Raw genomic sequence first — 15,409 nt, 5'->3', positions numbered from 1 at the left:
GTGAGAGAGGGGAAGCTCTGTTAGGTGGAATGGCTGGGTATGTGCATTTATGGCTGCTCACAGCTTACAAGGCCTCCATTTTCTTATGGTCTTCATAATAGCACAAGCATTGCACAGTAAAATGTACATATGTATATGTGTATATGTAGGCATGTATGCAAGTATGTGTGTATATATGCAGATATATGTATCTATATCTATATGTCTATATAGATATATCTATATCATCTGTATCTATTTCTATATCTAGCTATGGATATACATCTAGCTATAGATATTGATATAGATATAGATTATATAGATATAGCTATATAGAGATATAGATATAGATGATATATCTCCCTTTGGAAATAGAAGTCAGAGATTGAGGTAAGATTCAGACTGTCCATTGATGTGTTTCAGGACACATCCCCCATTTCCTGGGAAGATCTCCCCTGTAGAGGTAATTCTCCTGTGTCCTCTCTTCCTTCTGGGCTTAGCTTCACTCCCAAATCCCCTACCCCCTCCATGTCAGGGGCACATGGGGATGGGGAATGCAGACAGTTCATTACACATTTTCTCTGCTGCTGCCTTCTCCCCACACTCTTCCCCTGCTCCAAGGTGAGTTTCCTCACACAGACTGCAGTCCTTCATGAACTGCTACAGACTGTCTCTTGCTCTCCATGTGATCTGTCCATCTGCTGGTAGCTGAACAAAAGGGTGAGCCTACATCCTGCAGGACACACACCAAAGGCAGGATAGGAAATTAATGTCTTTCTTGGAAATGAGTTTTGGCCCACACTGCTGAGAAATACCCTCATGTGTGGACATGTGCCTATAGCCTTAAAACTTTATAGCTAACTAGGAAGAGAATCTTTTCCCTGACATCCCAAAAGGTCTAAAGCCCAGTATATTACTGGGAGATTTCATAGCTGCTTTCCTGTTCCTTGTAGATGTGGATCTGCAAACATATATAACTAGAAGAACCTGTCACATTTTAAAATGTGGCTGAACAAAACATACATTGTTTGGGATGCACCTGGTCTTGAACAGACAATAGCCCACTTCAAAGAGACACCTGTTTTACTCATCTGAACATGGCTTTAATGTCAATGTTAATCGGTTGGTTTAGTGGCTTTTTCTTAAATGACTGCACATAATATGAAATCTTCGTTTATTTACTTCACGTCTTCACCTATTTTGCTTTATCAAATCCCAGGATAAACAAGACAATCTCAAGACAATGCAAGTCAACACACTACAACACCCAGTATTATTTTTCCCTTGCCTTCTGCACACCAGTATTTCACGTCACTCACACTGTGTGTGCTCCTGAACCCATTAGGTTTGATTATAAATTGCTGGTTGATAGAAAATTATATTCACAGCCATTTACTGAGTGTAATTACTCAGCAGGAACCATCAACCTGAATCAATTACCCAAACTCTAAGAATATTTCCCCGAGGATTTTTGGAAAGGGTGGGACTAAATGCCATGAGTGCCAGTGGTAAAAGAAGACATACATGCTACATGGGGATACTTCCCCCAAATTGTTTTTCGTGTTCAGCTGTAACAAAGCATAACTTCTGGTCTGAAAGTAGTTCATTTAAATTTAAATTTAAATGGAGTTATAATATAGTTATTTGAATACTTACTTGATAGTCTACTGAGCTCTCAAAACACATACATCACAGAGCACTAGGAAAACAGACCTGAGATTATGAATGTTTCCATCAAAGCAGTCAGTACCAAGAGAACATGTTTGGGGTCAGAGACTGAGTTAAATAGTGGTTAGACACTGACCAAATCCTACCCCACAGGCTGTACACAAGCTTTTTCAGAGGTATCTGAAATAAATGGGAATTAGATGACAAAGTATTTTTCAATACATAGCCCCAGTCATGCAGAAAAGCCATTGCTGGCAGAGCCAGAGCCTGAATAAGCTACAGGCACATCTGCATGGATGAACAGGCAATTGCACCCCTGTTCTCTCTGGTGATTTCACTACCCAGCTCTTGGCAGAGTTTGTCAGCATGTGCTGTGTCACAGGCTGATGGAACCATTCAATTTCTGCACGCCTCAACAGTGTGGGTGCAAATTAGCTCTAATCCAGAAGTAAATTAGCTCAGCTAAGCAGTGCAATGTGTGGTGAGTTTGTAGATCCACTAGACAGGAAGGGCCTTGAATCTGTTTTTCAAAGAGGGAAGGTATATATGCTTTTCTAGAGATGCAACAAGCATCTGTAATAAATGATTTAAAAATCATTTATTTAGTTTAAGCTCCTTTAGTACTCCATGAGGAGAGACTTGTATCTCCCAAGATTGATCTATGACACATATATTAGATAACTTAGACCAGAAGAAATTAATCTATGTTAGTGACTATTCACCCTGTAGAGAGAGGCTGCACTAACCTTTCAGTTGTCCACAGTTAGCTGGCATAAAATCCATCCTATAGTTGTGAGCTCATATCATTTCTAAATATCAGTTCAGCATAGGCACAGCTGCTCTGCAGTCTGACCAACCCCATGGGGCACCAAACATCACTTGTGGAGCAGCTGCATTTGGGTGTTTGTCCACAGCCATGGGGGCAGGAGGCCAAGAACAAGCAAGCCATAGGTGTAAACATTATCAAGGAAGTGCCAAAGATTCACGACATCCACTCTGGGCTAGTGGTGAGATGGAGTGACTACCTGGACACAGGTCTCCCAAAACACACAGCTGCTATAACACAGACACAGGGGAGCACTGTGTTTCATTTTAAGCTGCTCTGCACACATTGGTTCTCACCACAAACGCCAGATCAAGGGAAATTATCTGAGTTTACAGGGTCATTTTCACGTTGGAGTCGTGTGACTCAGCTCGGATGTTGCTGACTGTTGATGAGTGTTCTCTCTGCTTCAGCAGCTCCTGAAGTTCTGCCCTGGTCTGCCCCAAGCTTCCTCTGGCTCAGTGCCTTCCTTGTTTGCTCAGAAATGCTTAGGAAATTCATACACTTTTCAGTGATTTCTCTTTTCCTGAAAAGACTTCTGAGATCACTCTGCAGAGGCTAAAGGAAGGAAAAGCCCACTATTAACTCTCCCACGCTTTCTGCTCCTCTGCTAGGCATAAAGAGGAATTTTTAATAAAAAAACAGGACAGTAGCTATATGCAGATGTCTTTTGAGAGAGTTTTAATTACCTGTATAATTACTTAGTTTAATTAATTAGATCTCCACAGCTGGGATTCCTTTGAATCCTTCCTCATTTTTAAAGTGTGTAACTCTTCTTCCTCCATTTCTACTCCTTTTTTTTTTCCTTATCCTGCATTTTCCACCTTCACTGCTGTTTTCTGCCCATTTTTCAAAGGCAGTATACAGGCAATCTTCCATACTGCTCCATTGTTAGCGTGGTCCCTGGCATAATTCTTCCCAGGCCAAAATCCCTCTCTGAAGCAATTCCCTTCATGTTTAAGGGGTTAAAATAGACCAAAGGCTGCCCAAGAGGCAGCTGGAATAAAACAGCTCTGGTTTGCAGATCAGAGATTAGCCAAAAGGGTGTGAGGCAGTCTGTGCCACTCACTCAGCTCCCAGGTGTTGATCCTTTCCTTTGGGAGAGAATGGAACCTAAGCCTAAAATATTGGAATTACATTGGAATTACATGGAATTACATTGCCATGCAGTGCTCTGTTTGCTGCTGTCATGAGCCCTCCCAGGTACCCCAGGGGAATAGGAAGTGGATGAATAATTTGTCAGATGTTCAGGTTAACGGGTAACTTAATCTTAAATAGGTTTAACAATTATTTCTGCTATACATTGCAATGAAATTAGAGCACGTCTTTTCAAATTGGGGAATTTCACAGAATTTGGGCAGATGACTCTTTTCCTTGAGATTTACCCTGAGCACAGTTGACATTTTCTTCTTTATGAATGGAAATGTAAATTAGGGGCAAATCATCTGAACTTCTGAACAACTCATAGGCTCATTTTCACTAACTTTTTCAAAAAGAAAGCAGATCTAGGAATTTTCAGTCCTTTATGATAAGTTTTCGGGCTATTTTGCTTTGAAAAGTAAAAATACTTTTCTCAATATGCTTATTCAGTTAGAAAATAATTTGACCCTTTGCTCACTTCTTCCTTCTTTATTTCACCTTTTCACTAAAAATGCAGTTGAATGAAAACCTGGCAGAAGAGCACTAGTAAGCAGAATAAAGGAGATATAAGAGAAAGAGTGACACTCATTTGCAATTGTAAAATACTGCCAGCTTCTTCCATTTTTACAAAAATAGAACACAGCAAGGACCAATTTATAAGAGAAACCTTAAAACATGCAGGGAGAAAATTATTAAGCAACTGTGTATCAAAGTCCACTCTTATTCCCCACGGAGGAAACCAGATGACAAGCCAAGCTGCTTATTGTCCCAGAAATCATGCTCTGCTATCAATATTTCTATAATCACTGTCTGCATTTGATGTTAAAATGATAGCAGAAAAATAATGGGTGAAGATTTCAAAGTGGAGTGTGAGATGCACCTGCATGTAGCCCATTATTTTTGAAAAGATCTGTGCACACTGCAGGACCTACATTTTACTGCCACAAGCTTGCCCTGTTTTTGTAGTATGTCCACTTCACTGAGGTGTGTGAGCTGCCATATAGCTTAGCCAGGGATTTTATAAATTATAAGGTTTTGCATGACTTTGGGGAAATGACTTTTTCTGGCTACAGCATGAGAGATTATGGGTGCTGTGAACATTTTTCCTCAGTGCCAAGACAAGGGAAGAGAGTCTTTTTGGGGCTGCTGGGTGAGCTGATGCAGAAAATGAGCTGGTTAGACTAACACTGTTAATTTCCACCTGTCGACCACCTACTTACCACTGAACATTTATTATTTAGGGCAGAGATGTAAACCAAAACATATCCCTTTTCATGAGGGTTGTACCAATGTGTAAAGTTCAGGCCACCCAGCAGCTTTCTGATAATACTTTTTATCACACTCAGTGAGAGTCCTTTTGAATCCTCACAGTCCAAATACTTCTGTCCTTTCTAGAACACATTTCTCTGCATAAAACCACTTAAAAATGTCAGCAACAAAGAGATATATTCTGTGCTTTTTCCACAACAAGCAAATCTCATTGCCACAGTTAGACTCCAAAGTCCCATTGAATTTCCTTTTTACACCTTTTAGCTGGAAATAAAGATGGATGGGGATCTGGTTTGTGGAGCTCCAGACTGCTGCAGATTTTACAAACTCTTTGGGTTGAGCATTTAATTTTTCTTTTGTGTGGAACCAAGCAGTGAAGCCAGTTTGAATAACCATCTGCTAACTCCATTTCCTTATGAAGCAAATTCTGGACCATTTGGTAAAACAGTGTTTAATTATCAGCCATACAAAGTAGTTGTGTTCTGGGGCAGATAGTGGTGGTGTCACCACCTCGAGGAAGAAATTATTGTTGTGATTTATTCATCCAGGCATTTTTTGGTTATGTTTGCAAACAATTTTGGATGCATCATTACCACACTGAGTAAAAATTAAAATGAGAAGCAAACAGTGAGCTGTAGCAGTGGGCACCAAACTGACACCTTGCCTGCCCTGAGTGCCAGGATATCTGCCTCCATCCTTGGCTATCTGCAGCTCTCTCCCATCTTGGCTGGCTGTGCTGGGTGTTCCCAGCCCTGACAGGATCCCTGTGAGACATTGCTACAGTCAGGGTCCTCTTACTTTGTGGAGTCCCTCTACAGCATTCTATCACCCTGTAAAAATTATTTGGCCAGAAGTTTTCCAACATTATAATATCTGGCAATTTTAGTTATATGGCATAACTTTCACATTTCTATTTCCTATGGCCAGGTTATAACAAAATGGAGCCTAGCTCTGTCACTTTCTGGCTTCTTTTAAGTCCTTCACAAAATCTCATCACTAGATCTTTTCTATTGAGAATGAAAAGTTTTTAGTGCTGTGTTATTTGACAATTCTTTCTAAAAATACGGGATTTGGACATTAGGACATTTACTTTTTTTTATTTTTATCTCTCTTGTGAGTTCTGTATCTGTGGTCCAGTAGAAAACACACATGGCATGCTCAGAGACATGTAGATGGAATTGTTCCTTCCTGAGCACAGTCATTCCCCAAGGCAGATCAGTCATTTTCTCTCCTCTGATTCAGAAGTGTTCAGAATTGGCCTTATAGCAAGGCCATCTGCACAAGCCATCAGCATTGCTTCTGTAGCTGCTAAATCATACAAGTGAGATGGGTTTCTGACTTTTTAGCAAACTATCCTCCAGGATTCATGAATTTCAAAAGGCCACCATAGACATGCCTCATCTGTTCTCATCTCAGACCACCTCCCTCGTGAAGAATAACTGGGATAAATATTCCACAGATTTATCTACTCCTCAGGACTTATCCCAAGGGATGTAAAAGGTTTCATTAATAGGCTCTTTTTCTTACAATAAAACTACAGTTTCTAAAGTTCATCTTACTATACTCTTCTTCAAACCAAAAGCAAAAGCATCTGTTTTCTCCAGCAAAGTGTCTGAAATATCAAGAGACCAAGGTAAAATGATATATCTAGAGATGGCAAAGCAAATCCTCTGCCCACTCAGACAGTTCTGTTTCCTCCACACCCAGGACACTTGATTTGCAAACTCACTTGCAGATTTTTCAGAATAAAGTGAGTTTCCTTTAGGATGTGGTAAGTGTGGGAGTCTCAGAGGAGGGGAAGCTCTGCCTGCCTTGAGGTCTCTTTTGTCAGCAGAAGGTCTCTTTTGCCCTCTGCATGGCTGCTGAGAGCAGCCCCACTGTTTGACACAACTCTGGTTGAAAGAACTCTGTTTGAAACACACTTCTGAGGCTCCAGTTTCACCCTGACAGACTGGCAAGACTCACTGAGGAGTGATCAGCTGCAGGAAGGTGTTAACATGCACAGAGCAAACAGACAAGAGTGACAGGCAGTGTAACAGCCTCCACATGGCTCTCAAACACAGCATTTGGCAAAGCCTGATGCCATTGCTGTGTACTGCTATAGGGCTTTTGGACTTAGAATTTTTCCCTCTCCTCTGAATTCCCTTCCACTGACCTATATCAGATTCAAGATCCAGCATCAGAAGTCAATGCTGCAGGAATTCCACTATAAAATCTGAGTATTCAGAAAATAAGAACCTTAAAAAACAATTCATGTCTCAGACAGGCTCTTTCTTGTCACCAGAAATACTGACAAAGCCTAATATTTGACTGGAGGTTCAGTTCCTGTTCCAGATGCTTTCCTGTAATGGCTGGTGGAGCCTCTTTCTTCCTCCCTGCTGGAGAGGAGTCTGATCAACACTCAGTGTCACACACTATCAATATTGCATGGATCAACAGTGAAAGGGAGGAAAACTCTTTGTTGGTTCAGCAGAACCCCTCTTAGTTCCCAGCATAATTGCCTCTGAGACTACTTATGTATTTGCACAGAACCATCATGGAATAAACATTACAGACACTGTTCAAACCCATTTTCAGCCTCTTTTCCCTGCAGGTCTTTTTGTTCTACATGACTATGATTAGAACCATTCATTCACTTTTTCATCCACAGCTGGCCATTTCATTATTTATTCTTAGTCAATGGTATTCAGCACAGGGGCAGGTAGCTGCTTCAGATCCACCACAAAGTCTCCATCAAGCCATTCATTCTCACTGAGCTTTTATCAAGTTATCACAGCCTGTAGCTGCATCAGCTTAAAGGCAAGATAAGTCATTCAATGGAAAGCAGCTTCCTGCAAATGATTTATTGTACTAGTGCCATTTTTGAACAGAATGGCCCAGACTGCATTTATTTTGCCATGATTACAGGAAACATGTCAAGGTACTCACATTTTTTTAAAGCTGAGAGCATCTGACAGAAAAGGGCTCTGGGTTTGACACTAAAGAATCAAGAATGTACCAAAAAGAGAGAAATTTCACTTCTGTAACTGTCCAATATTTTAACTGAAGAGACAGTGCACACACATTTCTTCGTGTCTTGACCTGAGTCTGCAGTTTTGAGCTAGAGAGAAATATAAAACCAATTGCCTTATTTTATTTTTTTCTGAAACTGCAGTGGTGTGGGAGGAAGCCTTAGTCTTAGCAAGTCTGCAATTTTGACAGTTATGTTGAATCTGCAACTTTTCCTCCTTTGTCATTGAACTTACCCTACTAAGCAGCCTAAAGACAAACTTCAATATTGTTCTTCATCTAGTGAACAAAGCTGAGCTGTAAACCATTCCCTGGTGGTCCCAAGTTTGCTACTGACTTTCATTAGATGTTTGTGAATTTCATTCCAGCCTGCCATGGTTGTAGCAGTCTTTTTCAGTTCAATATTTTATTTTCCATGCTAGCTTTTAGCCAGTCTGTTCTCTTTACTTTTGTGCCTTTATATATCCTATGATGCATACATGCATAATTACACATGCAGCATAATTATGTTTTGCTTGATTATACATGCCACCTTCTTTTCTCATCAGCACAGACACCAGACTGTAATTCCCTCTTTAATTCAGGCCTGGGAGAAACAGAGCAGAACTTAGAGACACAAAATTCTCAGCTTCCATCATTCTTGACAGCAGCTGCCTTGATATCTGATGAGAGTAGCTGAGACAGAGAAAAGTACTGCAATTTGTCCAGAGGGTGACAGAGGTGGAAACAGAATCAGCATCTCCTGATTCTTAGTCCAATTCCTCAGCCCCAGGAGTCCGCTGGTGAGTAGGTTTTTGTATGCCCACAATAACTAAACCCCTAGAGTGAAATCCCTAATGTAATTTTAATAACTGAATAAAGTGATTGATAAATTATTAAATAGTTAAATATCAGTTGATTTTTTTACCTCATCGGGTTAATGACCTATTGCTTACTTTGGTATTTTGAAATGTGGGTAGTGGATCTAGATACAGAAACAGAAAATGTCTGAAAAGGGAATACAGTGGAGCACTGCTAAAACAATGTGTTTCTTTAGTGCTTCCAAATCCCCATATTCTAATTATGTTTCAATAGTACACCTGGGGAATAGAAACAAAATAAAGTAAAATAATGGAAATAAATCAGCAATATTAACCACCTCTGTAGAGTGAAAAAATTGCATCTGGCCAGAGGTATCTTTTGAACTCAGCATGGATTTTATTTCTCTCCTTTTTCCACTGTCCTCCTTGCATGCATGGGGCTTTTGTACCACTTCAAGTGGTTCTCAAAAAAAATAAATTGTGTTTTCTTGCTTCATGTTGTTATCGAGAGAATTCTTATTTTCCTTTTAAATTGAGCAGTGCAGTAAATGCCTTCTTTTTCAGCATTTTACAAACAAAGGAAATGCACAATTTCAGGAAGAAAACACTTGCATGTCTTAGACCAATGCAGTGATTCTGCAGATCTCTGTAGAGCCAGATTTTGTCTCACTCCACTCTTCAGCAGTTTGCAAGGTTTGCCACCCACACTTTGCAACCTGAGTTTGCAAGCACTGCAGTCTTTTCTCTTGATGCCTACAAATACATCAGTCTTGTACCTGTAGCTCAGATCCTGAAATGTTTCAAGTCTCAAGTCTAGTTCAATTGCTCTCCTGGTAGTCTCTTGGATCTTTTTTGAAGATCTTGTTAAAAAAAACCAAACCAACAAGTAAACTAAAAACACCCCAAACCAACAAAAAACCAAAGTCACCATATTTGCTGTCTTCCATGGTGCCAAGACAGTTTGAAGAGTAACTTACATTCTTCATTCAGCTGTGCAGAAATCACATATTTCAATTTTCTTAGAGTCTTTGGGTGAAAATCCATTTTCTTGATGCTTTGCCAGCACTAGTTTAAGCAACTGGTTCTAAAGCTGTTTCAGTGATGGTTTAACTGGAGACAATGGGAAAATTTATCATAAGGAAAGGAATCTTCCTAAGCTCATTTGCCATGAATATTGGTGAAGATAATTCATTGGCTTTTCAGCTGGGGACTCATATTTTCTGTGCTGTCCTCTGATAACTCAGTCATACATTGACCAGTAGATTCAATGGGAAGCATCAAATTTCTGGTGTACTTGAAAAAAATCACCATTAGGGTAAATGCTTTTAGCAATTTGTTCCTCTAATTTGTTATTTTTCAGACTGTCTTACAGCTTTTCATTTAATGTGCCTCCCTTTTAAACTTGAGGTTTTGGACAATGTTTTCCTATTTTTTGCTTTAATAGCCTCCTCTCTTCCTTTGTTTAATTATTGCAGTATTTTCATGTCCCTTCATGTTCTCTTCTGAGTGCTCAGTATGGTGTTTCCATATTCTTTACACCACCTGGAAGTATTTTAGGCTTTGAAACTGACCCTTTAAATTTGATTTTTGCATGCTTTTCCATTAATGACTATTTTCTAAGTATTCTACTTTACTTGCAAAATTGAGGGGTTTTTGGAGTATAGCATATATACTTTTTATAATCACTGTACCAAAGAGATTTTACATAGTGTCTATGGTGCCAAGTCTTGGTGCCTTTTTCAGGAATACTATTTCCCATTTTGAGAAAATAGTCAGAGAATAATTCACTCAAAATAGTAGCTGTTCACGTTTCAAAAAAAAAATGGTCCCTCCCTCTTGCCTTCCCCATGAATCTTTACATCTTTCCTGAAAGTACTTTCACTGTGTCTGTGTTTGGAGGAAAACACTGAATATGACATGAATCACAGTAAAATCACAGAGACTGCCTCGACTTATGAGCAGAAATGCTGAGATGCTCTATGATAACTGGGTTGGTGGGGACTGCAGGTGCTTCTAGGGCTGTTGCTGGTCTCTAGAAAATTATGTTGAAAGATAATTTTGCAGTTTTGAAACAACATAGGATTTTGTTGCAGTTGTTCCTTGAAACCACTTATGAGGCTTTGATAATATATGAAGTAATAACAAGAGGAATACGGAATATACCTTCATCTCCTGGTTTTTTCTCTTTTGCTGATGAAAGTTACTGGTAACTTTGTAGGACAACAGAGGAGAGCAGCTGTTGGTGCCCAGTCAACAGCTTTCATCAGCCTCAAGCTACCTGGAGGTTATACCAAATCACAACTTGAGCAGAGGTGCTAAAGCCAGAGAAAGCACTCTGCTGGCTATTTATGGTAGGCTTTAAGGGGAGCAGCATTTGTCCAAGACCTAATTGCACATACTTAGGAGGAAGCAATCACCAGTGTTTGAGGAAATGGGAACTATAAAGCTCAAGCAGTTAAAACAGGTGAAATGGTGCAGGAATCTGTTTTACACCCAGCTGTAGGGGGCTATCCACAGGACAGGCAGCAGCATCCTCCCCAAACAGCTGCCTGCACATGACAGCTCTATCAATGTTTTTAACCTCTGGCAGATTAAGAAGACAGCAGGATCCAAGTGGGCAGACTCCCAGCATTGACAGCAGAGCATCCCTTCAGAGCCACGAGAAACTCCAGGACGGGAGGAACAACAATTTGCTGGGACATGGCTGCACCAGAGGCTGCAGCAGCTAGGGAGCCACAGCCCTCCATCTTCCACACTGGCAGGGGGAGGGCAGGAAGGTCCTCTGTGCACACCCCTTCTGCTGCACCCCTTGGATCCCAGGACACCTGACCCCTCCAAAAGCAGGATCCCCAGCCAAGGACAAACCCACACAGCACACCGGCTGAGATTTCCCACGTACAGCTCTGCCCTCCTCTTGGCTCTGCCACTGGAAAGATGACCATCAGCAACAAAACACAGTTTTTTAAGTAAGTGTGACTTTTGTTTTCAAAATCCTGGAAGAAAACTTGAACCAATTCATTAGGCAGCCTCTCAAAGATTGCCACATTCCTGGACATTTGCAAGAGACAACATTATTCTGGGGTCAGCTTTATCTTAAAGGCTTTACATTACCCCCACTCACTCTGTTAACTAAAATGGTCCAGTTTGGAATTTTGTGAAACTGCTGGACACAGCTGTTTCCAAGCCCCTGCTGTTGAGTTTATAACAGAAGTACATGATGTAAATACATGAATGTGGTGTCAAATAGGCCAAACACCGAAATATTTTGTTTAAATACCTGAAAATCTTTGAAAAAATTGCAGTGTGAGTGTATTCCCATTGTTCTTTAGCATCATGTGTTCTGCTTTGTAGTAAAAGATGTGACTCTGGCCAAGTCAAAGTTTTTCTAGTGACTTTAGTGGGTGCAGGATCAGACACATTAGTTATGTGCAATAACCATGGCAAAGAAAGACCTTTGTATTTGTAACAATAGACTGACTGAGCTGGAGTTGAAAAGCAGCTTAGTAAGGAGAGCTAAAAACATTAAGAATTTGCTCTGATCCATAGTTAGGTGTTACAAAATGTGAAGAAGTTACATGTGTCTCTGTTTCCATGTATCTATTCTGGATGAAACTATCTTGAATAGAAACACACTTTAGTCAAAATATTGCTGAAATGAAATCCTTTTATTTTAAATAGTGCTGAAAATTCTAAGCCTTTATGGTATTTTACAACTTGTACATCCACATTTTGATAATAAATGCATGTTTATTCTGTCCTATTGTGCTTTCATTTTGAAGGGTTACCATCTGTAAGCAAATTTCATTTCAACCTTTTAAAACAAGTAAGTTAGGTTTCTGAAAGTGAAAAACATTTTATTTAAAATAATATATTTTTACTGCATTGTTTCCATTCTATCTTTTACAAAACAAAGTTGTTTGTAATTGAATCTATTTTAAAATTTTGTTTCATGTTATATGTAATTTTGGTCACAATTTTTTCACAAATACAGATTTTTATCACTCCATAAAATGATATGGTGTTCTTATCAAGTATATCAGTTAACAAATGTATGAAGGTAAAGATTTTACATCTGTCATGTGTATGGTGTTTGTCTATTTGTTTAATTTGGTCATAGACTGAAATAGTCATAGAATCAAGCAAAGGAGCAGAATTTTTTTGGTCATAAGAGGATGGATTTCATTGTCCAGAATAAACAATTTCATATCCATCCTTTCTTATAATGACCATTTCTTTTCTTTTTTTCTTTTTTTTTATATTGGTTTCCCTTGGGAAGGACCAAAGCAGATAACATTTCACATAATTTCTGCAAACACCTATTGTTCTGTTCCAATCAAAATGCATTGTGATCTTGGACCTTGATCTGGATCTGAAAGAAAATATTTTATTTATTTGAATAATCCCACAGAAATTAATGTTACTAGGTAAGTATCATAAGTAATATCTGCAGGATCGATGATGTATCAGATGATATAGACTAGAGCCATGGAGTGTTTATCTAGAGAACCAGTAATTTACTGAGATTTTCCATGTAAAGTTTTCCAACGGGAAAAACGTGGAAAAAAGGAAATTGCACATTTGACTCTTTTTCTGTGATTACAGTTATTTTGAGCAGGAAGAGTTACTCTGGGTGATTTTGTACATCAACCACATGGAACCCCACTGTGCTAGCACTGGGGCTAGGAAGGCATTGTTGAAGTTAGTGTCTCAACCTGACAGCCCTACTGCATTTTGGTACATATTGCAGCACCCAAATCAGATGCTTTTTGGATGATACAAAACCAGAAGATGTGTTCCAAGAGAGCCCTTAATGCCATCTGCACAGCCCTGGGCCTGTAGACCACAGGAACAGCTGAGAGAAAGAGTGAGATGGAACTTCCTCCAATGTGCATGTCAGGTCAGCAGAGCCCCTCCTGTCCAGCTGCACTGCTAATGCACCCCAAGCAGCCTGGGTTTGTAGAATGAGAAGTTTATGGAATGAAAGATCTTCACAGTGCAGGAAGTTCATCAGTGACTGCATTAAAAACAGGAGTAGCTCACTGCTGATAGAATTTAATTAGCAGCAGGATTCTACCAAATATTTGCAGTCTGGTCTGGCTGTTGCTGGGTGTTTTTGCCAGTGCTTTACTAAGCTGTTTTTGAGAGGAGCCTGGCTATCCAATAGATTGCATCTACTTAAATATATTTGCACAGAGGATTGTGCATGAATGCAAGCTCACTCAGACACTTTAATTTCACGCTTGCTGCCACACAATCATTTCTCAAACGATTGTACTGCTTGCAAAAAAATGAAATCATGGCACCAATCAGCTTTATCCACAGTCTGTGGCACTTCCACTGACTGCAAGCTGTACCTTGTGCTGCATATAATTATCTATGTCAACGTATTACACAGAGCAGTGAATGCCCTCAGCTATACCATGGAAACCCAACACTGAATCAAAGAATTCGAGAATGGTTTGGGTTGCAAGGGAAATTTAAAGGTGATCCAGTCCAGCTCCCCTGCAGTGAGCAGGGACACCTTCAACCAGATCAGGGTGCTCAGAGCCCCATCCAATGTGGCCCTAGGCATGGGGCTTCCACCATCTCTCTGGAACACCTATACTCTTACCTAAACTTTCCTTTCGGCTAACATGGCTGTAAGGATCTGTCTTGCCATAGGAAGCTCTGATAATAGTGCAGAAGAAGATGAAGAGAGGTTATTTTTAATAGAATGTGATTTGTGGGGACAGAACACACACACAAGAAAAGTCACAAAGCCTGAGAACCTGCCTGAGAAATGCTTGGTTGAGACTTGTCTCTCCTACTTGAGACATAAGAAAAAATTAATTAGCCAGATCCAGGCTCAAAAATAGAGATGAAAAAGAAAAAAAAAATGCATTTAGGATGTGGTGCACTTTCCCTGTCTTGATTGTTTTAGCAGGTGGTTCTTCCTGTAGCTCTTCCTCCATGGATTACAGCATCAGGGCACACAGCTCAGATGTGGACATGCACATTGTGCACTGACATTTAGTCAGATGAATCTTGTTTGTGATGGCACAGACAATTTGTCGAGTTGCAGTCTAATCCCTATGAAAAAATGGGAGCATTTCTGATCTCTTCAATGCGAGTAAGAGAGATTTAAACAGTTTTCATCCTGAAGTGAAGTGGTATTAGAGGGACAAGAAAATACACAAACATACTCTTGTCTTGCATTCCAGCAGAAATGAAAACAGGGAATTCCTAAATAAAATGTGGAAGGTTTTTACAATATACTCAGTGAGATGGAGGACAGAAGGAAAACAGGACAGTCATAAAACCAGAAGAAACTCCTTGGGACTCATTTATTTTTTACAGCTTTATTGTCTTGCAAAAGCAGACAGTGATCTTGACTCCCAAAGTCTCATCTGGTTTCTCCAAGTCATTTTAAGGATAAAAATATTTTTTCTCATTTCTGTTCCAGGGAAGAGAGAAAGAAGTCTAACACAGCTGGAAAAGCAGTTTGCTGCTACCACAGCTTATTGCAGTGCCTCCTGCTCTGTGGTGTTGCAGTTCTGATCACACAGACACATTCCCACAGCATCATTCCATGTTAAACTCTGCCAGATTTACCTTCTGTTCAGTTTGCTCCTTCTACATTGTGTATTAAATATTGGCTCAGTACTGTAAATGTTTAATTACCAACTCTCATGAAGTACAAATGGCTCCTTTCATCTGTAGTCTTGACAAAAATGATTAATGT

The 15,409-nt window shown here is 39.8% G+C and overlaps 1 protein-coding gene across 1 annotated transcript in view; it reads left to right on the top strand.

Moving 5' to 3' along the window:
* Positions 1-12,443, top strand: part of STK32B (serine/threonine kinase 32B) — a 157,921-nt gene extending 145,478 nt beyond the window's left edge. The window contains exon 12 of the mRNA XM_085059801.1: positions 11,279-12,443. Coding sequence (XP_084915927.1) covers positions 11,279-11,417 — 139 coding nt within the window. The 3' untranslated portion in view covers positions 11,418-12,443. The remainder of the gene's footprint in view (positions 1-11,278) is intronic.
* The last annotated feature ends 2,966 nt before the right edge of the window (positions 12,444-15,409 follow it).

Source organism: Lichenostomus cassidix, chromosome 4 (assembly GCF_008360975.1).
Source record: "Lichenostomus cassidix isolate B80296 chromosome 4, HeHo_3.0, whole genome shotgun sequence".
Taxonomy (NCBI): Eukaryota; Metazoa; Chordata; class Aves; order Passeriformes; family Meliphagidae; genus Lichenostomus; species Lichenostomus cassidix.
Note: the sequence above shows the minus strand (reverse complement) of the source record. Positions and strands in the feature narration are given on the sequence as shown.